Below are 25,820 nucleotides of genomic sequence, written 5' to 3'. Positions count from 1 at the left end.
CTCTGATACATTGCTTTTGAAAGGTTCCAGTAGAAACTGCCCTATATTATTTGCAGCAATGTCTCCCTCATTTATCATCAAGGCAGAATCGGGCAGGGGGAAAGAGAGATCAAATGAAAGTTTTTAGAACTCTTATCAGAAATATCAAACTGGAGACTCATGGAACCAGCTGTTCGCCTCGTCTCCAAAAATACCAAAGTTGTATGTACGATATCTGTGCAAAGTAAATGCATCCTCCTCCCACCCCCGCTTTTATTTTTAAAGAAGTAATTACTTGCATGTTCTTTTGCTTTAAATACTTTTAACATTCCAATTAAGAAGAGACATCTTTCTAACCAGTGTGAAATTCAGTTTGCATTAGTATATATGCAATACTAAACCATTGGCTTTTAGGCTAATGCTGAACATTGCTAACGTGAGCCAAATTATTTTTTTTAAGTGAGGGGTCTGAATGAACTCCAGTGTAAGGTCTATCTGCAATCCAATGAGCTGAATAAGTCCCCAAAAGGGTGTTAATATAGAAAACCTGTGTAAAACATACCAAATGTAAACCTGCACCCAAGTCAGAATCCAGTGTTCACTCAAGCTTTTCTTGCATATGCTTTAAGATTAAGGGTAGGAATAGACCAGTGTAAACAAAGATATTTGGGAATAATTGGATATCTCTTTCAAAGAGCTAGCACAGACACGATGGGTCAAATGGCCTCCTTCTGTCGTGTATGATTCTATGGATATTGCAGAGCAACATGGTGTGATATTAAGGGCTGGAAGACTCTGGTTCAAATCCCAGCCTCAGATAATCACACTGAAGCTTCCACCAGATGCCAAGTTGCTTATCTCGACCATGCATGCTCAGGTGACAAAGTGCCTTGCCAACAGGAAGAAAATGAATGGAATTCCACAAGTCAATGTCAGCATCTCCTACAAGCTACCTCAAGCCATCGAAATATCCGCTGTCTGCCAAAGTTCAGAGCATGAATCATTCACAAAGGGGAGAAGATGGGGATTATAATTATAAAATCTATTTTATAAAATGTGGAAAATCTTAAGTGCATGTTGAGATTAGCTTTCGGGCATTCGACTGTCTCTCTATGGAAGCTCGGCAAAACAAATATAACTTGGACTAACAAGAAGCAAATTACACAAGATAAAAAAAAAACTGCCTTAGTGTTACAGCAGTGCACAAAATGTATTTGCTATTCAATTTCAGACTGCTCCAATGTTACAAGATGCAGCACTAAAATATCAGTCACTGCAATATAGACAAAGCCAAAGCACGAAGACAACATACACAATCTGAGCGTCAAGGATCAGCCCAGGATACGAAGCCGTGAAACATTAGGCAGAACTTCAGATGGCCTGGTACTTGTCTAGCATCCTTTAATTTACAGGGGAAGGGGCGAGCAGTAAGAAAAAAAGTCACAACTTGTTAACTCTTCACGGATAAAATAAAAACGAAACCCTTTATTCAAACACATGCATTATTTGCTAGCACAGTCACCCTAACCGTAATCAGTTTAAAAATCTTCCTCAGGCCCAGCTTTCTACTATCAATACCCATCCAGGTACAGCATGTTTTGCAAAGCATCACAAAATATACCACAAAAAAAGGATTTAATATATTCTGTTCTACAGAATATGCACATTGCTGTATTTTTTTGTTGCAATTCACAGTAATTATACAGTAGAAAAGCTGTTGTGCTGTAAGATACAAGTTCGGACTCCAGCAGTTAATGTCTTTAGAATACTCGATATAAATACTCATGCTTCAATTTACTTTGTGTGTCTTTAATATACAGCAAAGAAAAACATGAAAAGAACAGTCCCAAATAAAACAATCCGTTTACATTTGCGAGGACTAGGATTCAATTTTTTTTAAATAAAAAGAAAATCCTTACCCTGCTGAATAAACAGGGATTTCTTACAGTGAGCATAACAAATGTCATGACTAGAGCTTTAGAAGTTGGAGGAGGAATTAATAAGTACCATAATTACTAGGGAGGCAGTCATTTTCTTTAAAGATGCAAATTGAGTCAAGTGGCCGTTTTTTGTTGGTTAGGGCTAGGGAAGCGGAGAAAGCACAGCAGTTAAAACAGAATTTCTCCCCTCCCCATTAGACCTAAACTGTCATGGCTGGCAAAGAAATAACACAAGAATATAGGCTTTTGAAAGAAAAATGCATGGAGCTTGTGGTGTAAACAGTACATTGCCAAGGTCTGTTATGAACAATGTAACAATTAAATACTTTAGGGAGAAAATGTTTCCCACACTTGGGGGGGAAAAGATTTCCTGGGAACGAGGTGTGACAATCATGACACCCACGTGTTCATGACTGCGTTACATTTAGCGCGCTGAAAAAAATCTTCCCCCATCAAGTGCAGTCCAACTCAAGTTATATAATGGGAATTAAATCTGAACACAGATAAAACATTACAATGCAAAAAGATTTCTTGTGCGCCTGTTACAAAAAATACAAAAGTCACCCATTTTATTTTCATTTGGGGGAATTTTCAGATTTTTTCACCCCAGCCACACAGACATGATATTTGGATATAAAAATATGTTCCGAGTTATGAGCTTCAAATTACAACAATAAAAGGTACTATAACAAAGGAAAATAGTCAAAGTTCAATAGCTCTTTGTCATCTCGTAGGAATCTGGAAAGGCGACAGAACGGTGACCTGAACCCATTACAAGAGGCAAAATCCCAGCGTTTGGGACCACGTTCCAGGACAGAGTCAAAGTGATGTTTTCATTTCCCCTGTCAAAAGAAAGCACCAAATGTATGACTATTTTATTGGGACAACACAAGCATTTACACATGTAGATCAGATGAACTGCAACTGAACTTCTGACTCGCACCAAGTCCCGTTCACACATCACTCCTGTGCTAGCTGACCTACATTGGCTCCTGGTCCAGCAATGCCTACCTCTTTGACCAAGCTTTTGGTCATCTGTTCTAATATCACTTTATGTGGCTCAGTGTTACATTTTACCTGATTACACTCCTGTGAAGCGCTTTGGGACATTCTGCGTTAAAGGTGCTATATAAATGCAAGTAGTTGTTATTATTGTGAACTAAAAAGATTGGTAAGTTTCAAAAACACTTAGCAAGGAAGAACGTACAATTAGGTTGGCAAGTTGAAAGCAGAAAATCTACAGGGTCAATAATTTTGAATAAAGGGGAAAATTTTGTCATTGCACATGGAGACACATTAGTTTCTAAAGCGGTTTTATTTATTTAAAAGAATCCATTCCAACACACACAGATGTTCGAATGCAGACTATTTCAGAACATTTGTCTTTGGTGTAACGTGCAGTTACTGCATCACTTTTAACTCTTGTGTTACTAACTATTTACCAGCATCACCACAGTACACGTAGGTTATAGGGCTAGAGCACTCCCAGCTGTAAGTCAAGAAGGTTGAGGGTTCAAGTCTCACTCCAGGGATCTGAGCATATAATCCAGGCTGACACTCGCAGTGCAGTACTGAGGGAGTGCTACACTGTCTTTTAAACAGCGGCTCGTTGGTCTAGGGGTATGATTCTCGCTTCGGGAATTTCAACTGAGTAACATGCGAGAGGTCCCGGGTTCAAATCCCGGACGAGCCCTTCTGTGTTGTTCCTTTCCCCAACTCTTTACAATCTATATTAACGATTTGGAGGAGGGGACCGAGTGCAACATATCAAAATTTGCAGATGATACAAAGATGGGAGGGAAAGTAGAGAGTGAGGAGGACATAAAAAACCTGCAAGGGGATATAGACAGGCTGGGTGAGTGGGCGGAGATTTGGCAGATGCAATATAATATTGGAAAATGTGAGGTTATGCACTTTGGCAGGAAAAATCAGAGAGCAAGTTATTTTCTTAATGGCGAGAGACTGGAAAGTACTGCAGTACAAAGGGATCTGGGGGTCCTAGTGCAAGAAAATCAAAAAGTTGGTATGCAGGTGCAGCAGGTGATCAAGAAAGCCAACGGAATGTTGGCTTTTATTGCTAGGGGGATAGAATATAAAAACAAGGAGGTATTGCTGCAGTTATATAAGGTATTGGTGAGACCGCACCTGGAATACTGCATACAGTTTTGGTCTCCATACTTAAGAAAAGACATACTTGCTCTCGAGGCAGTACAAAGAAGGTTCACTCGGTTAATCCCGGGGATGAGGGGGCGGACATATGAGGAGAGGTTGAGTAGATTGGGACTCTACTCATTGGAGTTCAGAAGAATGAGAGGCGATCTTATTGAAACATATAAGATTGTGAAGGGTCTTGATCGGGTGGATGCAGTAAGGATGTTCCCAAAGATGGGTGAAACTAGAACTCGGGGGCATAATCTTAGAATAAGGGGCTGCTCTTTCAAAACTGAGATGAGGAGAAACTTCTTCACTCAGAGGGTGGTCGGTCTGTGGAATTTGCTGCCCCAGGAAGCTGTGGAAGCTACATCATTAGATAAATTTAAAACAGAAATAGACAGTTTCCTAGAAGTAAAGGGAATTAGGGGTTATGGGGAGCGGGCAGGAAATTGGACATGAAGCTGAGTTCGGATCGGTCAATGCCCTGTGGGTGGCGGAGAGGGCCCAGGGGCTATGTGGCCGGGTCCTGCTCCGACTTCTTGTGTTCTTTAGATTTGTGGTTGGGATCAGATCAGCCATGATCTTATTGAATGGCGGAGCAGGCTCGAGGGGCCGATTGGCCTACTCCTGCTCCAATTTCTTATGTTCTTATGTTCTTATAATACAATCTTCTGCTCAAAGATCATTAAAAATATAACCCACACTATAGACGCCACACATTGTACATGCACTTCTACATTTCAAAAGTTAGCTGAAATAAATTAATAAATGGGATCAAGAGTACAATGGCTTCAAAATCTTGGCTATTAACACCAGTTGGTGGAGCTATTGGGAATGGTAACTTCTATAAGCGCAGCAATGGCACCAGGAGGTCCTTGCTGGTACTGCAAGTACAAATGACTTAACATTTATTTTACCCCCACTCTCCAAACATCTTCCTTAGTGTAAAGGCACTGACCCGTGCTGGGATGTACTTCCACAGATGATATTTCACTGCCTCATTAGTCACAGAGAACTTCAGGTTATTTAGACCGAGAGTCAAGAAATGAGGAACATTACAGCTGAGTCTGATCTTATCCACATGTTCACTTCCCAGCGGGAATCTTTGGGAATTCGCGCTGCTTTCTCCCCTCCTTGATTGTTCCCACCCCCCACCCCACCCCCTCGCTATACCAGGGGAGCCGAGGCCAATTGTAGCACTCTGTAACACATTCCCAGCCAAGAGTAACTAACTCAGCACAGACCAAGGGACACAAACTAGTAACAATAATGTGTACATTTTTCTGCGGCTTTAATCACACCACAGGCTGAGCGGTGGGGCAGGAAAACATCCCCCCAAATAGTGCGGATTAATGCTCGATACAGAGTTACTGTGGCAGCTTTTTGTGGCATTTTAATATTAAGCACTTGTGTAAATTAAATCCGCAATACGGCGATGAATATTTGGCCACATACACAAAGAAGGATTGGGGAAGGGAAGCAACTACACAATCCACTCCTGTCTGTAATTAAAAAGAGAGAGAAAATGTCATAAATACACAGGATAACATTTCCAGTGGGACCTTTTGCCAGAACACTTTCAGCCTAGGGCCCACCAAAGCAATAATGTGTTTTCAGATGCTGACGGACCTGTATTTTACCAGCATCTTCTATTTTTATGTCAATTTTTCTTATCTTACTCCTGCCTGTGACAACTGTAAATCATTTGGTTTGGTTTGCCTCACTTGTGGAAAAACTCTGTCATTCACACAATATAGATAGAGCATTCATTCAAACACTCACGACTGATTTAAAGAGCTGCAAAGTTTTGTAAATGCTGTTACATCAAGGTGAAAAGTTTAGTGGATAGATGTGTGTAAATTGCTTACTTGAGGCCATTTCCATCATCAAAGAAGAAATATTTTGACTTCACATCTTTCAAATCCAACTTTGTCTTCTCTCCTCGAAGAACAATCTTGTCCCAGAGAACGACTTGGTTCAGTGCCTGCGTTTGCAAAAAGAGCTTAAATAACTTAAGAACACGACATCGTGATCAGCACTAGTACACACAGTCCAACATAATGATTACAAGAAGCTTTGGATGCTGAAACAGAAAATGCTGTGAACACTCAGCCGGTCAGACTACATCTGTACGGAGTTCAGTCCTGGTGTCCACACCTGAAACATTTTAACTCATCTGTTCTCTCCATAGATGGGGACTGACTTACTGAGTATTTCCACCACATGGACAGTTTAATCGCATCACCCATACATTTGGCCCCAAGGATCTGTAACTGCTTACGGATCAGACTTGTGCAATTTAATTATACCCCATTAAATTAAATGGAAGTGAATGGAAATAATGAAATTATTCACAAGACTTTACCGATCACTTTATAGTAATCACCAGATAATAAAAACACAAATGTAAAGATTCTGTTAACCAATTTAACATTTATTTTCAACATTAAACTTTTTATTAAAGTTTGTAAAGTGCATTCCAAAACTTAATGACACTTCCAGAGGATTAAGCAAAACTAATTGGCTGCCTTGTGAACACTCACTCTATGTGGATTGTAGCCTATATGCTGATAGGAGTGGCTCTTATGGAGTGACCCTCGGCAGTAAATGGGAGAAAAACACCTGGTGGAAGCCCAAAAATTCTAACAGTCTTAACAGCCTTATCATGAATCGGATATACGTGTATTTGAAGTACAGTCCTAACCGATTCGGAGACCCACGTCTTCATCGGTCTTGAATTATCATTGTGTCTGCAGTTTAAATGCAGAGACAGATACCTTTCCTTTTAGCAATGGGAATCATGGGTGATTGAGAGGTGGAAGAAAAGTAAATCAAGAAATGTGGTACACGGAGGCAACAGGTCTCTGTACCCTCCCCATCTCTGTAACCTACTCCAACCCTACAAACCTCCGAGATCACTGCACTCCTCCAATTCTGGCCTCTTGCACATCCTCGATTTTCATTGCTCCACCGTTGGCGGCCGTGCCTTCAACTGCCGAGGCTCCAAGCTCTGGAATTCCCTCCCTAAACTTCTCTCACCTCTCTCTCCTCCTTTAAGACGCTCCTTAAAACCTAACTCTTTGACCAAGCTTTTGGTCAGCTGTTCCAATATCTCCTTATGTGGCTCGGTGTCAAATTTTGTTTGATAATCGCTCCTGTGAAGCGACTTGGGACATTTCACTACATTTAAGGCGCTGTATAAATGCAAGTTGTTGTTGTTTGAAAGCAACCCCACGGGACCACTAATATAATGCAAAAAGAGCAATATGACAAGAGGGGACCTAGACAGCCATTGAAGGTTACAGTACAGAAGGCAGCCATCTGGCCCCGATATTCTTGCAGTTCCTCCCTACCATTATGTTGAAAGTCTCCCCCTTCTTTGGTTGTGAAGTTTCCTTATTCCATAATTTGTTTTCCCCCCAAGTCTCAAGGCCACATATACTAATTTCCAACTTTACGGTAGTGTCAGATTATACAAATTGCACCAAATTAGCCAGTGGTATAGAGTATCTGAAAGATTATTCTCCAGTTTTCTATTGAACAGTACTTCATTTAGAAAACATACTTACATTATTCTTAGTTTTGTACTCAGCTGATAAATAAAGAAACAATTGCTTGACATTCCAGTCAAATATTGCCTTCAAATGTAGAAAGCAGTTAAAGAAGAAAACATGCAGCAAGAACAAGGTTATCAAACTGGCAAAAGGTAACAAAGATTGCAGCTATTTTAATTCCCACTGTGCAAAACATTCTTATCAGTCAAAAAGGGAGCCATTATAAAATTCTCTGTGGAGAAGGCTGCTGCCAGGGATGTGAATTAGTGGCAACAGTTTCCAAATTGCTGTATCAATTGTGTTTTCTAAAGCACCTTCACGAGTATATTCACCATATTTCCACGGCTTGCATGTAGCCAGATCCCCTCAAGGTGGCAAAGTAACAAAGTACTTTGATCCGTTTCTCTTACCGTTGATCTGCTTCTCTTACCGTCGTTTAGCCACACCCACCATTCAATTGTGTGCGACTAATTTGTCACCAAGACATTGGTAATTGAAAGTTCTCTTTAGATCCTGCACAAGGAGGTGAGGTAGATGTACTCATATCAACCAGAAACTCCGGCTCCATTCTAACTGATGGGTCTGAAATTACCATCCGTAATCGGGAGCACTCTATTAACACTGCCCCTTGCTCAGCTCCTAAACAATCTAGTGTATAGTCACATTGGTGACGGTTTTTCTCTTCCCCTTAATAGCTGCAAACATTTACCCAGAGAGGAAACTCTGGCCGATATTAAGAATGAGTGAACTACAAATTCTGGATTCCAATGTTTGTAGCCAGAGGGACCCTGAACCCATTACTGTACTTAGCAGGATTTTTTTATAGGTACAAAACAGAATGAATCCTTTTCCTACACTTTGTTGATTTTCCCCATTCATCGTTCTACTAATAGACTTTCAGGAGAATGCTACACGCATCAGGATGCAAAGACCCTGACTTACAACTGAAGAGTTCTGGGTTACTCTGCACAAATTGCAGTTGAGTAAGTGATGCATCAATATACAAGTTACTCCCTTGTACTCAAAGGATTTTACTTGAAATGTAGAAAGCTCATGTGGACAAGCTAGGGTTGGGAATGCAGAAAGAAGTACATTTCATTAAAAAGTTTTGTGTCTGTGAGATTAAATTTGTATCTTCCTCCTGGCTAATGGGATGGTGTTATCTGTCATGTGCTTGACAGGAACTAATCAGATCACAGAACCTTAAGAGAAGCGGCCATTAAAAGTTCCACGTTTGGATTCAACGTCCTTTGCCGCTTTAGTTTTGTTGCTGTGGGGAGTATCAAAGGTGGAACCCCGTGCTTCTAACTGTCCCCTACATCTACCCTCCTTACCGACAGCGGACTCCTCAGCTTGTCCCATCTCTGCGGCCTTCTTCCTCCTGTCCAGCGGACTCTGCATTCCCAGTCCCACCTGACCCAGCGCTGTAGCTATACCTTTTGTAAACCAAACCTGGAACCATCTTTACGGGAGATCTACTAGACGTAGAGAAAATGCTTGTTTATGGGGGGGGGGTCCAATACTAGGGGTCATAAATATAAGATAGTCACTAATAAATCCAATTGGGAATTCAGGGGGAATTTCTTTACCCAGAGTGGTTAGAATGTGGTACTTTGATGAAGTTTCCTACCACATGGAGTAGTTGAGGCAAATAGCATAGATGCATTTAAGGGGAAGCTAGATAAGTACATGAGGGAGAAAGGAATAGAAGTCTATGCTGATAGGGTGAGATGAAGAGGGGTGGGAGGAGGCGCATGTGGTGCATAGACAGCTGGGCCGAATGGCCTGTTTCGGTGCTATAAATTCTATGTGATTCTAGTCTTAAACAAACAAATGATTTCTCCAACTATAAATAAGTTGAATAGATACTCAATAGTACACCGTGCTGTGCTTTCTTCGTATAATGGTCGACAAAAACAGGTTGTGGCTCCCTCCCGATTGCAGTGGTTTCACGGCCACATGACATTTCCTTGCGGCACCAACCATTCTCGGAACAGCAAGTTCACTCCATGCAAATGTATTTTGAACACAGTGGGAATCTGCTTTGAACGATCACCATTTTTAGGATCAACTATACTGATCAATTCTCATCCAAATTTAGCATGCTTCTTTTTCTGTTGGCTGTACTGAACAGTTTGTACTAGGACAAAGGAAGAATGACCAAAAGTTAAACTCAAATGCGACAGGATCGCTTGCTCCCAGTGCTGCTCACTGGCACTTGAGCAGATGAACAGGCCAGGCACTCCAAGTTATATCTGAATTAAGACATTCTTTTAACATCAACTTTTAACATTGCTTCAGCAGACTTTAATTAAATGAAGGGAAGCATTCATTGGCAGTTCAAGCAGTGAAAAAAGCTGTTTACTGATGAGCTACTTAAAACTCTCACTGCACTACTCGAACTGCTCAACTGCTAGTGTAGTGATTGTTAAATTTTGGGATCATTTGGGCACCTGCTCAATACAATCATTATTAAAAATGTCACTGTAACTCCAGTCTGCTATCTGTAGTGTTTTGTTTTGTTTATGCAAAAAAAAATTCAAAGGATATCTGCAGATAGGTCAAACGTGATCAATCCCAAGTCACTTCTTTCTCTGGGACCCGTAAAATCTTCCACGTTTTTCCTGCAATAAAAATGTTTGAGTACTTATTACTTAAACCACATTCAAGACACTTTAATAGTTACTAAATATTGTGTAGAAAGACAGCCTTCTACAATACACATTGAATACGGGACTGAGCAGCACTGTAACTAGGTTTCAGCTTGGCTCAGTTGGTAGCACATTCATCTAAGTCAGAAGGTTGTGGGTTCAAGCCCCATTACAGACTGCTCTGCTCTAGTGGAAATAGTTCCAATATCTCAAATTTCTCCTCAAACTATATGCAATCAACATTGCATCTCAGAGTCTATTTTTGGATTAAACCGTGCCAGTGAGATTCTCTCAATTGGGGCAGCACGTTCATTGTTGAAATAAGCAGTCACTGTAGAATCCATTTGTGAAATCATAGAATCATATAGCACAGGAGGTCATTCAGCCCATCGTGCCTGTGCCAGCTCTTTAAAAGAGTTATCCAATTAGTCCCACTCCCCAGCTCTTTCCCATAGCCCTGCAATTATTTCCTTTTCAAATGCTGCAGCCTTTGTTAAAATGTAGTGTGATCAGTATTAAGTGTGTATACATCTTAACACAGTCTGCATCCCAAATTACTCCATATGGTACAACTTGAAGTCTCAGCAGCGCAACTTAATCAAGCAACACCAGAAATTTCCCAAGACCTGTCAGGGTGAAAAATTAATTCAACGTAGGCTATCAAAAGATCCAGCACTGCCTTCATTGCACAAGGTCACTGTTAATCATAACCCTGCCAACTTCAACACAAGTTGTTTACTTTTCTTTGCAAACCAAAGAATATAGACGCATGGGTTATTACACAACCACACCATAGCAATCCCTCGACTCTGAGGCTGTACAGTTTTCAGTAATTGAGTTCACTATAAGTTTGCATTTTACAAATGTATTCACAATAAACCGCAGCTTCCAGTAATTAGTGCGTAGTACTGCAAACATTCAGACATCAGCAAAGATATCATGTGTACTTCAATATTCACTCCTAACGCAGCCACAGTCCTTCAGAACTGCGGTCACAGTAGAATCCATTTGTGCAATCATAAAATCATACAGCACAGGAGGTGGTCATTCAGCCCATCATGCCTGTGCTGGCTCTTTAAAAGAGTTATCCAATTACACAACTCAGATCCAAAGCTGTGGCTCAGTGGTAACACTCTTGCCTCAGAGTCAGAAGGTTGTAGGTTCAAGCCCCACTCCAGAGACTTGAGCACAAAATCTAGACTGACACTCCAGTGCAGTACTGAGTGTTGCAATGACGGAGGTGCTGTCTTTCGGATGAGATGTTAAATTGATCCCATGGCACTGTTTTGAAGAAGGGGGGTTCTCCCAGTGTTCTAGCCAATATTTATCCCTCAATCAACATCTAAAAAAACTCAGCTAATTTGGTCATTAGCATATCGCTGTTTGTGGGACCTCGCTGTACGTATATTGGCTGCCTCGTTTCCTACATTACAACAGTGACTACACTTCAAAAAATGTACTTAATTGGCTGTGAAGCATTTTGGGATGTCCTGAGGCTGAGAAAGGCACTATGTAGATGCAATTGTTATGCATGTTATACACTGGAGTTTTTGCACCATGCTTAAAAAAAATTTTAATCACAATTTGCAATATAAATAATGCAATTAGTGTTCCAGGACATGCCTCTTGCACCGAGCCTTAAAAAAGCCAATTAGCTCACCTGCAGGTACCCTTAATCCACACAGGATGAGAAATGGTGCCTCAAACAATAAAAACATGTCTGTTGGTCAATGTCCTGATAATCCCATCAAACAGTCCACATGGCAAATCATTGCAATAAATGGCCGATTTAACCAGCTGAATCAGTTAGCTTTTTTTAAGCTGGTGTGGGGGTAGTGAATTGAAAGAGAAGGCAGCTGATTCCCTGTGTCAGAGGACTAAGTTACGAGAAAGGTTAGAACACTCAACGCTCTTCAGCCTTGAAAGGACATGAGTAAAATGAATCTTGAAGGAATACAATGATAATAAATGGAATAGAAAAAGATTAATCGCAAACTCTATTTCAAGTTAAACCTTGACTGTAGAACAAGGCAAGAGACGTAAACTGATAGAAGGCAGGTTCAGGATTGATATCATAAAGCACTTTTTTTCTTACACAAAGATAATTCATACCTGGAATGGTCTCCTGGGTAGGGTAATGGAGGCAAAAAATTAAGTCATTCAAAGGCCAGTTAGGCGCTAAGATTAGTGGGGGGGGGGGGGGGGAGGGAGAGGGAGAGGGAGAGGGGGTGAAATCTTAGGTGTCTATGGAAAGATGAGATAGAGACCCCTTCCACACCAGTGCTTCCGATATGTCTTCCTTTTATCCTCAACCGTGGATTCCCCTCCACCGTAGTTGACAGGGCCCTCGACCGTGTCCGTCCCATTTCCCACTCTTCTGCCCTCACCCCGTCCCCTCCCACCCCAGAACCACGATACGGGTCCCCCTTGTCCTCAACTTCCACCCCACCAGCCTCCACATTCAACATATCATTATCCATCATTTCCGCCAACTCCAGCGCCATCCCACCATCATACACATCTTCTCCTCCCCTCCCCTTTCAGCATTCCGAAGGGACCGCTCCCTCCACAACACCCTGGATCACTCTTCCATCACCCCCAACACCCGCTTTCCTTCCCGTGCGAGTGCTGGAGATGCAACACCTACTCTTTCCGGCCCCAAACACTCCTTCCAGGTGAAACAGCAGTTTACTTGTACCTCTTTCAATTTAGTATACTGTATTCGCTGCTCACAATGCGGTCTCCTCTACATTGGGAAGACAAAAGAGAGATTGGGTGATTGCTTTGCTGAACATCTCCACTCAATCCGCAAGCGTGACCAAGCTCCCGGTGACTTGCCGTTTTAATTCCCCGTCCAACTCCCACTCAGACCTCTTTGTCCTCAGCCTCTTACACTGTTCCAATGAAGCTCAAGGAACAGCACCTCATCTTTCGATTAGGCACTTTACAACCTTCTGGATTCAACATTGATTTCAATAACTTCAGATCATAACCACTGCTCCCACTTTTTCAGACAGCAGGTGCTGGTAATGGTTCTGCTGTTGCCATTTACAGCTCCTCTAGACCCATCTTTTGTTTCTTTACTTGTCCCATTACCACCCTCCTTGCCTTGCACCATCATCCCCTTTTGTCATTTAACCACTCCTGCCCTCCACCCTATCACAGACCTTCCCTTTTGTTCTTTCCTCCTCTCCCCTTCATCCCCCCACCCTTTTCCCTGGTTCCGTACTTGCTTATAAACAGTCTAATCTTCAACTTCTTCCAGTTCTGACAAAAGGGTCATCAATTTGAAACGTTAACTCTGTTTCTTTCTCCACAGATGCTGCCCGACTTGCTGAGTATTTCCAGCATTTTCTCTTTTTATTTAATTTCTAGGCTGGTTAATTAATGACACTAAAGAGATACATATAACAGGCTAACACATACTGTGAATTTTACTTATCATTATACATACACTCTGATTACACCATTGGAAAAAACTGATAAATAGTATAAAACACTATTGAACAATACATTCTTGTGACCAGTCATTATCATAATCTTATGATGTGCAAGTATCTCCATACAACAATAAATTGAAAAGAATCTGGCCATGCTTAATGGGATGAAAGTTTCTCCTCCTTGCTGGCTACAAGGATCCCACAAGGAACTAGTTTTCTAGAATCATAGAAAATTTACGGCACAGAAGGAGACCATTCGGCCCATCGTGTCCGCGCTGGCTGAGAAACGAGCCACCCAGCCTAATCCCACTTTCCCACATTTGGTCTGTAGCCCTGCAGGTCACGGCTCTTCAGGTGCACATCCAGGTATTTTTTAAATGAGTTGAGGGTTTCTGCCTCTACCACCCTCTCAGGCAGTGAGCTCCAGACCCCCACCACCCTCTGGGTGAAAAATGTTTTCCTAATTTCCGCTCTAATCTTTCTACCAATCACTTTAAACCTATGCCCCCTGGTTATTGACCCCTCCGCTATTGGAAATAGGACCTTCCTATCCACTCTATCTAGGCCCCTCATTATTTTGTACACCTCAATCAAATCGCCCCTCAGCCTCCTCCAAGGAAAACAACCCAAGCCTATCCAATCTATTATCATAGCTAAAATTCTCCAGTCCTGGCAACATCCTTGTAAATCTCCTCTGCACCCTCTCTAGTGCAATTACATCCTTCCTGTAATATGATGACCAGAACTGTGCGCAGTACTCAAGCTGTGGCCTAACTAGTGTTTTATACAGTTCCAGCACAACATCCCTGCTTTTATATTCTATGCCTCGGCTAATAAAGGAAAGCATTCCATATGCCTTCTTAACCACCTTATCTACCTGTCCTGCTATCTTCAGGGATCTGTGGACATGCACTCCAAGGTCCCTCACTTCCTCTACACCTCTCAGTATCCTCACATTTATTGTGTATTCACTTGCCTTGTTTGCTCTCCCCAAATGCATTACCTCACACTTCTCTGGATTGAACTCCATTTGCCACTTTTCTGCCCATTTGACCAGTCCATTGATATCTTCCTGCAGTCTATAGCTTTCCTCTCACTATCAACCACAAGGCCTATCTTTGTATCATCTGTAAATTTCTTAATCATGCCCCCTACATTTAAGTCCAAATCGTTAATGTATACCACAAAAAGCAAAGGACCTAGTACGAAGTCCTGCGACACCCCACTGGAAACAGCCTTCCAGTCACAAAAACACCCGTCGACCATTACCCTTTGCTTCCTGCCACTGAGACAATTATGGATCCAATTTGCCACATTCCCATGGACCTTTACTTTTTTGACCAATCTGTCATGTGGGACCTGGTCAAAAGTCTTGCTAAATTCCACGTAGGCTACATCAATTGCGCTACCATCATCGATCTTCCTTGTCGCCTCCTCGAAAAATTCAATCAACTTAGCCAGACACAACCTCCCCTTAACAAATCCATGCTGACTGTCCTTGATTAATCCGTGCCTTTCTAAGTGACAGTTTATCCTGTCCCTCAGAATTAATTCCAATAATTTGCCCACCACCGGGGTTAGGCTGACTGGTCTGTAATTACTTGGTCTATCCTTCGCTCCCTTTTTAAACAACGGTACAACGTTAGCAGTCCTCCAATCCTCCGGCACTACGCCTGTATCCAGTGAAGTTTGGAAAATGATTTTAAAGCTTCCGCTATTTCCTCCCTGGCTTCTTTTAACAGCCTGGGATACATTTCATTCGGCCCTAGTGATTTATCCACTTTCAAAGATGCTAATCCCCTTATTACTTCCTCTCTCACCATCTTTATCCCATCCAATATTTCACACTCCTCCTCCTCAACTTCAATCCCTGCAACATCCCTCTCCTTTGTGAAGACAGATGCAAAGTATTCATTAAGAACCATACCAACACCTTCCGCCTCCACACATAGGTTACCTTTTTGGTCTCTAATAGGCCTTACTCTTTCGTTAGTTATCCTCTTGCTCTTAATGTATTTATAAAACATCTTTGGTTTTCTTTGATTTTACCTGCTAATATTTTTTCATGCCCTCTTTTGCTTTCCTAATTTCCTTTTTAACTTTACCCCTGTAAGATTCTCAAAATTCACAGATCCCCCAATAAACTCAGAGAAAAACCCTAAAGAAATTCACGTTTTCCCTGAGTATGGAAAAACTGTGGACCCTGACTAAAATCCTAAGATGGAAGGATAGGTGAGAGGTCACCAGACGAAATCAACAACACACACACCGTGGAGCTTCATACATGTCTCTGTTTTAATGCAAAACGGACAGCAGGGGGTTGACAATCACCCCCATTGAAAAGAGGTAACTGTTCCAGACATCGTGGGGCCATGCCTTTGTTTTTAAAGCAAAACCACCAACACCTAGGACATTGGATACAAAAGGAAGCCTTATGTGACAAGCTCTAAATCAGAATTAAAACAATGACCCATTGGGAGAAACAATTTGCAATATGATTGGGACCATCAAAAAAGCCATCAAAGGGCTTTGTAAGTACTGTTTTTAAACAGAGCATTGTAAGAGATGTAAGAGGAGCTCTTGAAACATTTGCCTGAGGAAGGAGAAAATCTCCGAAAGCTTGTGAATTTAAAATAAAATTGCTGGACTATAACTTGGTGTTGTAAAATTGTTTACCATTGTAAGAGAGACATCCACAAGGCGAAAGCTCTCACTCTCTCTCTCTGGCTTGCTGGCTCTGGTGGGCTGCTTGTCTTGGTTCTGCCTGTGTCTGGAAAGAAGAGCAGTTTCCAGCAGACAACAAGGAAAGCAGTTCGACAGGGAAGGACAGCAGCTCTAGAAGCAGGCCGACACACAAGAAGAAACCAGAGCAACAGTCCCAGTGACCATCAGACACCTCGCGGCAACAAGGGCCTTACGAAACAACCAACCGAATATTACCACCAACCAACCGGGTAATATTGAGCCACCGCGACCAAAGAAAACCAACTCGGGAGAAAACCGAAGATCCGCAAAGTTTCCACTCTACAATCTATTTCTGACTTACCTCTGGGTGAATTACTGTCAAGGTTTCGTTTGGTGAGCATTATCCCTGGTCCTTTAGAGTCCAACTTAGCTAGTACAGTGGGATTGGGAGGGGTGAGGTATCTTTCTACTGTAATTTCCCTCGCGTGTACTGAAGTGTTCCCCATTTTATTAGAGTGTTAAGATTGTTGTGTTGTATTTCCTCTCTTGAATAAAGGTCAAAGTTTCTTGCACCAAAACCAGTTGTCTGCTGCACTTTGTCACAACCCCCAAATAAGTCCAAGGTCTAGAACCCAGGGAGTGGGAGCGATTCGGACCGCTCAGAAGTCAGAGGTGAAGCTGACACACACCACCACCCCCTACACTTTGTATACTCCTCTAAGCTTTCCGTAGTATTGAGTTCCCGGTGTCAATCACACTTTGTGTTCCCCGTGTCCTTGTGTCGTCTCAACTTAAATTCTGGTGGGCTGCATCAAAACAAATTAGCAAGCTCAAAGTGGCCATAATGTGGCTGGTGTGGGAAATGGAAAAATGCACAGCAGTGCAGCAGGGGGTGCTCTAAAGGTTGGGATGGGGTAGACGGAAGGAGTCTTTTCTCTGTACCCTGCTGTTACTGACCTGCAAGTTGGCTTCATGCCAACACTGGGTACTGACCTTGAAAGCGTTCCAGAAATATTCACAAAAACATGAAAGCATACAAACTCTCATCATGATATGTAATAATATAAAGTGAATGTTCTCTGATTGGCAGGTAAGAGAGAAGTGATGTTTCCCCAAGGATCTGTATTGGAGTCTGTTTTTCATCTTATATATTAATGGCTTGGATGAAGGATAGGGAGTTGTATATCCAAGTTTGCAGAACACATTAAGTTAGGAGGCACAGCAAGTTGTGTCGATGGGATATGGAGCAACGGCAGGTAAATGGAGTCGAGGTACAGATCAGCCATGATCTAATTGAAGGGATCGGTTCAAGGGGCTGAATGGCCTACTCCTGTTCCTATGTTTCCTATTAGGATATAGAGCACCAATGAAAGCTGCTATCGTCGTTTGATGTTCTAACAATGCTGTTTTTGTTGAAGCCTTAAAGTGAGCCTGAAGGCTTTATTGAGAAGTCGGTGTGTAACTTGTCACTGTGCAGTTAATTGTGTGATTATCAGGTACTATTTGTGCAGCGTAGTTGTTTGATCACACTGGGGCCATAGTGACATTTCCCTGTGAGTGTTTATTATCCATTTCTACTTGATTTTATCCAGGAACTACTCATGACATTTTAAATAATTCTCAAGACTGTTTCCATTTGCTTCACTAGATGCATACTTATGGAAAATCTGCAGTTGGATTAAAAGCCATCACTTAGTAAGTGCTTAGATTCAGTATGTCCTATATTTTATGAAGTGTTACGCTCACCTAGGGAATAAAGATGGTCAAGCAGTGCTCCCTGTCTGGTACTTTTGTTAATTTTTCTCTAAATGTTCAAATATTTCCTACTCATTGTGCACTACTGGTTCACTGATGTTGGATTGCTGTCATTTAGAAATTAGTTAAGAACTACAGCAGAATTTGAATTTATCTTGATTGATCTTTTTCCTTTAAGCCGGACCACATGAGATGTTGTCGCCATGGCCCCGGTGTGATGGAACAGCTGGGCTACACAAATAGTACCTGATATTTTGGACAATGCTACCTCCCACTGCACCACATGACCTCTGTAGTACCATTCCACAGGTTTTCCAAAATATATTCCAATATTTATTCCACTGACTCAAAGACTTTGAACTACTCAGACTTGGGATCAAAACAATACCAGCAAACAGCTGCAGCCTTTAAATAAAAAGGCCATCAGCGCAGTCCCCAAGGCAAACCTGGCGGGCATTTTTAGATGACCTAAAGAACTGGCCACGTAAAAAAGAAACTCAAACTCTACACACAATACGGCCCCAATGGAACAAAGCCGGTGTACGTGAGAGAATCTCGTATGGTGCAACAGACAGCTGTTGTACCAATCATTAGGGGCGTTGTCCCAATGAGGGCTGGTCAGCCATACTGTACTTCAATGAAGTTTGCTAAATGATAAGGGAGCAACTGGAAATTATCTACACACATACTTCTAAAGAGACGGAAAAATTGTCCCGACGACACAAGCACTGCCACTTTTCTAAATATTTTAAATTTTAGAGGTCATTGTAATGAGTGCTGGAAAACAGAATACATTTCAGGGACCCACAGTCAGCAAGTCAGGGTTAGATGCAGAGATCCTCTGACATGTCTTAAGCACAGTCACATTGTTAGTGTGACATTTCCATTTCCCAAGCCACCTATTCCTAAGGCCTCTCTCAGTGTACTTGTTCATTTAGTTCCAAATTAAGTGCCAATTTTGTGCCTTCAGCCGACTGGAACTGGACCAAGACTATCCAAACTCACATGGTGTGGATGTTTACAGGCAGGAGAGAGAGGAGGAGTTCATCCCATCAGCGAGGGCTGGATTGGAACTGAGGTCTTGGAAACGAAGGGACAGTTTCCAAACATCTACAACACGTTTGGCCTATTCCTGTTCTTCTGTTCCTAGCCTTTCAGCCCCTCGAGCCGGTTCCAACATTCAATTAGATCATGGCAGAACTATACCTCAACTCCATTTTCCTGTCTTTGCTCCACATCTCTTGATACCCTTACCTAACAAAAATCTATCAATCTCAGTCTTGAAAATTTCAACTGAGCCGGCAATGGGGGAAGAGTTTTCCACTAGCCTTTACGTGAAAATGTGCTTTCAGATTTCACTCTTAAATGGTCTAGCTCTAACTTTAAGATTATGCCCCCGTGCTCTGGATTTCCCCCACCAGAGGAAATTGTTTCTCCGTATCGACCTTTTAAATCCCATAATCATTTTAAAGACCTCGATTAGATCATCCTTCAACGTCTAAATTCAAGGGAACACAAGCTATGTTTATGCAATATGTCCTCTTAATTTAACCCTTTAAGCCCTGGTATCATTCTGATGAATCTGCACTGTATCCCCTCCAAGACCAATACATTCTTCCTGAGGTTCAGTGCCCAAAACTGAACGTGATACTCCGGCTGACCAAAATTCTGTGCAACTGAAGCACGACTTCCTCACTTTTGTATTCCAATCCTGTGCGCTAGCTTTTAGTGATCTATGCACATGGACACCTAAATCCCTTTGCTCCTCCATAGTTCCTCGTCTCTCATCATTAAGAAAATATTCCGATTTGTCTTTCTCGGATCCAAAGTGGATGACCTCACACTTCCCAACGTTGAACTCCATCTGCCATAGTTTGCCCACTCACTCAGTCTGCCTGTGTCTCTTTGTAACTTCCTGCTCCCAACTACACAACATACTGTGCCAGCTAACTAAGTGTGATCTGCAAACTTGGGCATTCTTTCATCCAAATCATATTTATCATAAAAGGCTGATGTCCCAGTACAGATCCCTGGGGAACACCGCTATGTTTTTGTTTTATTCTCAGGCTGTGGGGAATGCTGGCAAGGCTGCATTTATTGCCCATCATCACACTCGTTGAACCACTGCAATCCTTGTGGTGACTGTGCTCCCACAATGATGTTAGGTAGGGAATTCCAAAATATTAACCCAGCGATGATGAACGAATGGTAATACATGATCAAAGTCAGGACGGCGTGTGACTTGAAGGGGTACTTGGAGATAGGGATGGTTATCAAATCCAGTGGCATGGGCAATCAAGCAGACTACTCTGTCCTGGATGGTGTTGCACCTCCAGATTGAGTCCAGCAGGAAAAACATTCAAGCGAGTGGTGAGCGTTTCATCACACTCCTAACTTGAGTCATGTAGCTGTTGGTGAGGCATTGAGGTGTCAGTAAATGAGCCATTTGTCACAGAACACCCTCTAGCCACGGTGTTCATATGGCTGGTCCAGTTAACGCTTCGGGTTAATGGTGACCCACAAGATTGCAGGCGATACGGTGAATACCGTGCTATTGAAGGCTGCAGAAAGTGGCTGAGCATTTTCTTGTTGGAAGCGATCACGTTTAAAGTCAAAAACACACTAATTCCACTGACACCAATGTTATGGAGAGCATGTGACAAGGTGACCCAAATCATCCCATGTGACTGCAATGAATTAGTCATATATATGATACCGAGCCATATGTTTCAACAAATTCAATAGGAAAAATTAGGTACCCCTAACTTAGCTAGCAATACATGCTTTACCCCTGCACTCAAAATATGCCCTCTGTATACAGATCAATTTCTACACCATTTTCAAAGTGCTAAAGAGATTAAAAGTGGCAGAGATACAAAGTTCTGGATAGACATGACAAACAGATCTTTCCACTAATGCACTGAAACATGGGCTTCAAAGATAAGTTAGTTTATAGTTCTAAAGGATCAAACATTTTTAAGCATAGGAAGTTCCATAACCACAAACTGAAGCTTCTCATGGTTTGTGGCCCCCTTAATATCTGCAACCAGTTTTACATTCAATTTTAAAAGTTCTTTTGGCCTTCCTCAGTCATCATCCAACACCAAAAACTAGGAGGCCATGAGGAAGCTTCCCCTGATGCACGCCTATGCTTTGGATCCAAAAAATGCTTTTCCCTAAATGTCCTCCTTTCTACAACTGCTGCTGACTCTATTTTCCCACTTACTCCATTCTCGTGACAGCATACCATTACTAGTGCAAAACACATGGTATGAATTCCAGGTGAAATGATATCCATGGCAAAGCAATGCACATATAACCACCTTACATGTCTGTAACACAACATACAGAAAGGTGCCTCAAAGCCCTGTGCAGGTCAGTGAGTGAGTGGACACTGTGCAGGAGGGGAAAAAAAGGGGGGCTGGGGCGAAAGCATAGTTGAAGAGAAGGGTCTTTTGGAGACTTTTGAAAGCAGGGCTGAAGTGACACGATGGAGATGCTGAGGGCAGGGTTACAGGGGTATGGTGGCGGAAGGAACAGTGGCCAACGAGGGAGTGAAGAACAAGGAGTAAGTTGGTGACACAGCAGTACAGGAACATATATGCGGAGATCACTGAGGAAGGAGGGTGATCCTGTGGAGAGATTTGAAAGTGAAGACCAGGGCTGTGGAAAACCAGTGGAGCGTCGTTAGAACTGAAATGCTGGGAGAGTAAACCATAATGTAGGCAAGAACACGAACTTCGATGTTCTGGATAAATTACTGTTTAGAAAGAATAAAAGCTGGTAGAGCAAGGAGACTAACAGAGAAATCAAGCCTTGAGGTGATAAAGGTATTAGTTAGGCAATTACATACTGTGCAACCAAACTGATCATACAGCTTGTGTGAACACAAGCATCTAGTCTACAGTAGATTTTAATACTTAGAGGCTAAAATTCAAAATGGCCAACTATCAAAAAAGTTTACTGGCGACAACCTAAGCTTCTGAATTGAATTCAGCTAGTTCTGCCATACTGACAATTGAAGACAGTTTATACCATGCACAACATACCAACTTCACAATGTCTAGTTTTCATATTTCCCTTCTGAAAAGTCAATGACAACTCAGGAACCACACTGCAGTCAAAGCATTAGTAAAGTCCTCCATTTAAAATGTGCATCTTTCATCTACATATACCTTCTGTTTGAGCTACAAAACTTTTGCACAAAAGTTTCACTTCTTGTAACAGACCTAGCGAGGTGACACAAATATGCGACTTACTAAATTAGGACACAAGGCAAACTAACAGGCAATAGCTGTTCATAGATTATTTTATTTTCGTTTCAAATTTGCAGCCTTTCTTTGCTTTTTTTAATTAAAAAAAAAAGACAAGAATGACCATTAAAAAAATAATCTGCAAGAATGCCATCAGTCCTGTGCCATGTATATGATTTAGTTATGAATATTTGGGACAATTTTGGCCAGTCCATTCACCTTTTGTTACCCAAATGTAAACAGAAGATAGTCTAAAAATTGCAATTTAAGCACAAGATTAGGGTGAACGGTATCACTGCACTTTTATCTTCATACAACCCCATAATAACCTCCATGTGGGTCACACAGCAGCTGCAGTATTGCTGCTGCCTTCGTGTAAACGTGGACAGCAGTGATTGGCAGGTACTACAACGGAAATGAAACCGCAGTTGTGCTTTGAACACGAACCACGACATGTTGAAAATAAATGCAGATCTGGTTCAGATCTGCCAATATACAATTGTAGCAGGTTTAGGTTCCCCGAGTGTTAAGTAGCTACAGTAAAGGTTGCCACTCCTGTTACAGGGAGGTCAACGTTACCATATGGCACAAAGGAAAGGCAGACACAAACTTTCAACCCAGTTTACAAATCTCTCGAGCAACTTGTGTTAATTTTTGGCGTTTCACTCGTCAGATCAGTTAAAAAAAATACATTTTGCGTACATTTAAGTCGCAGTAAAGAATGCAACGACTAATTTTTAAAAAGTGCACGTAACTATCTATGCATTCCTCGCAATGGCAAGTTAGGTCAGATCGCAGTAAGCACTCTGCAAGCATCCGGGTGAAAAAAATAAATTAATCGAGGAACAAAACATGTCAAAAACCCAGAGAGAGAAAAATACACAAACACACACAAGGAGAACCTGTTATTAGAGAGAGACTCTACATCAGGAAAGCGATGTTGAGCATACAGGGGTGTATGAAAGGCTGAGAGGTCCATGTCCATGTAAAGCACTGGAGACCAGTGGAAACATTCAGCAGACAGGCAGAGAGTGTGAACACAAAGAACACAAATAAAAGACAGAGAAAAATAGGACATCAGAAGGGGAAGACGGACCAGAGAGAAAGATTGAGGAGCTTGTTATATATAAAAAGAGAAAGACAATCATGCATTCATCAGATGGAGAGAGATTGAAAGAGACTCCGTGTACAAAGACAATCAGCAGAGAGCAGTCGGGGAGGGGGAACAACATGGCCAGGAACAGAAAGAGGCAAAGAGAGATGGAGGGAAAAGGACCAGAGAAGAAAAGGGCGAGAGAAAACAGTCTAAATGGGGAAAGGCCAAGGGGAATCGGTGCAAAGAAGTTGTTAGAGGAGCCTCACACTCCAGAAACATTCAATCCGCACCCCGGCCTCCGCCCAGACCCATTCCTCCAACCCCAGGCACTCCCCCTCCCCACGGCCAGCAGCGCCCACTCTCTGATCCCCCTCCCCTCCCCCTCTCTCCCCTCCTCCCTCTGATCCCCCTCCCCTCCCTCTGATCCCCCTCCCCTCACCCTCTCTCCCCTCCTCCCCCTCCCCTCCCTCTGATCCCCCTCCCCTCACCCTCTCTCGCCCCCTCCCTCCGAGCCCCCTCTCCCCTCACCCACCCTCCCTCTGATCCTCCTCCCCCCCCTTCTGATCCCCATCCCCCACCCTCCGATCCCCCTCAACCTCCTCCGATCCCCCTCCCCCCTTCTGATCCCCCTCCTCCTCCTCCCTCTCCCTCCGTCCGATCCCCCTCACCCTCCACCCTCCCTCCGATCCCCCTCCCTCCCTACCCCCGGACACACGGGAGTACAGCGGCCCGCCCCCACTCCCTCCAGCCGCTCCCCTACTCACAACATGACTTTGGAGACCTGGATGTCGACGGCGACGGTGCGATCCTTGAAGGCGGTGGTGATGAAGCAGCCGAGGGTCAGCACCGCCATCACACTCAGCGAGAAGGCGAAGAGCGAGTTGGCCCGGGACAGCGCCGTGTTCATACTGGACACCCTACGACAGCGAGCTAGGGGTGGGGGGGGCGGGGGAGAGAGTGACAGCAGCCGCGGCCCGCACCGACCCACCGACTGCAACACACGGGAGGAGCGGGGAGGGAGAGAGAGCTCGGACAGGCCGCACTTCCTGTCTCGGTCCGCCACAAATAGGCGCCTCCAGGAAACAACCGGCCGGGTCCGGGGGGCCGAGCCCGACACAGTGTGGAGCATCAGGAGCCCGAATACTGTGCACAACATCAGGAGCCTGAATACTGTGTGTACAACATCAGGAGCCCGAATACTGTGTGTACAACATCAGGAGCCCGAATACTGTGTGTACAACATCAGGAGCCCGAATACTGTGTGCACAACATCAGGAGCCCGAATACTGTGTGTACAACATCAGGAGCCCGAATACTGTGTGCACAACATCAGGAGCCTGAATACTGTGTGTACAACATCAGGAGCCTGAATACTGTGTGTACAACATCAGGAGCCTGAATACTGTGTGTACAACATCAGGAGCCCAAATACTGTGTGTACAACATCAGGAGCCTGAATACTGTGTGTACAACATCAGGAGCCTGAATACTGTGTACAACATCAGGAGCCTGAATACTGTGTACAACATCAGGAGCCTGAATACTGTGTGTACAACATCAGGAGCCCGAATACTGTGTGTACAACATCAGGAGCCCGAATACTGTGTGTACAACATCAGGAGCCTGAATACTGTGTGTACAACATCAGGAGCCCGAATACTGTGTGTACAACATCAGGAGCCCGAATACTGTGTGTACAACATCAGGAGCCCGAATACTGTGTGTACAACATCAGGAGCCCGAATACTGTGTGTACAACATCAGGAGCCCGAATACTGTGTACAACATCAGGAGCCCGAATACTGTGTGTACAACATCAGGAGCCCGAATACTGTGTACAACATCAGGAGCCCGAATACTGTGTGTACAACATCAGGAGCCCGAATACTGTGTACAACATCAGGAGCCCGAATACTGTGTACAACATCAGGAGCCCGAATACTGTGTACAACATCAGGAGCCCGAATACTGTGTGTACAACATCAGGAGCCCGAATACTGTGTACAACATCAGGAGCCCGAATACTGTGTACAACATCAGGAGCCCGAATACTGTGTGTACAACATCAGGAGCCTGAATACTGTGTGTACAACATCAGGAGCCCAAATACTGTGTGTACAACATCAGGAGCCTGAATACTGTGTGTACAACATCAGGAGCCTGAATACTGTGTACAACATCAGGAGCCTGAATACTGTGTACAACATCAGGAGCCTGAATACTGTGTGTACAACATCAGGAGCCCGAATACTGTGTGTACAACATCAGGAGCCCGAATACTGTGTGTACAACATCAGGAGCCCGAATACTGTG

The 25,820-nt window shown here is 43.1% G+C and overlaps 1 protein-coding gene and 1 non-coding gene across 2 annotated transcripts; one reads left to right on the top strand and one right to left on the bottom strand.

The window, feature by feature from the left end:
- Positions 1-1,444: 1,444 nt before the first annotated feature.
- Positions 1,445-24,580, bottom strand: spcs3 (signal peptidase complex subunit 3). Its single transcript, XM_067982520.1, has 5 exons — positions 24,272-24,580; positions 10,178-10,251; positions 7,643-7,719; positions 5,942-6,057; positions 1,445-2,761 (listed from the first exon to the last, which is right to left on the bottom strand). The coding sequence occupies exons 1-5, from the start codon at positions 24,412-24,414 to the stop codon at positions 2,629-2,631; spliced, it is 543 nt and encodes a 180-aa protein (XP_067838621.1). The 5' UTR covers positions 24,415-24,580; the 3' UTR covers positions 1,445-2,628.
- Positions 3,523-3,612, top strand: trnap-cgg (transfer RNA proline (anticodon CGG)). Its single transcript is given in 2 exon segments — positions 3,523-3,558; positions 3,577-3,612. It is a non-coding gene; the product is annotated as a tRNA-Pro (tRNA).
- Positions 24,581-25,820: the final 1,240 nt, after the last annotated feature.

This window comes from Heptranchias perlo, chromosome 4, assembly GCF_035084215.1.
Source record: "Heptranchias perlo isolate sHepPer1 chromosome 4, sHepPer1.hap1, whole genome shotgun sequence".
NCBI lineage: Eukaryota > Metazoa > Chordata > Chondrichthyes > Hexanchiformes > Hexanchidae > Heptranchias > Heptranchias perlo.
This window is presented reverse-complemented; position numbering and strand designations above follow the sequence as displayed.

What these genes read in the sequence shown, in the direction of transcription:
- spcs3 (XM_067982520.1), bottom strand. Translation starts at nt 24,414, where the DNA reads ATGAACACGGCGCTGTCCCGGGCCAACTCGCTCTTCGCCTTCTCGCTG. An exon ending in AGTACAAAACTAAGAATAAT is followed by an intron (nt 6,058 to 7,642) that starts GTAAGTATGTTT and finishes TTGCAAACGCAG; the next exon opens with GCACTGAACCAAGTCGTTCT. An exon ending in GATGATGGAAATGGCCTCAA is followed by an intron (nt 2,762 to 5,941) that starts GTAAGCAATTTA and finishes TTCTTTTGACAG; the next exon opens with GGGAAATGAAAACATCACTT.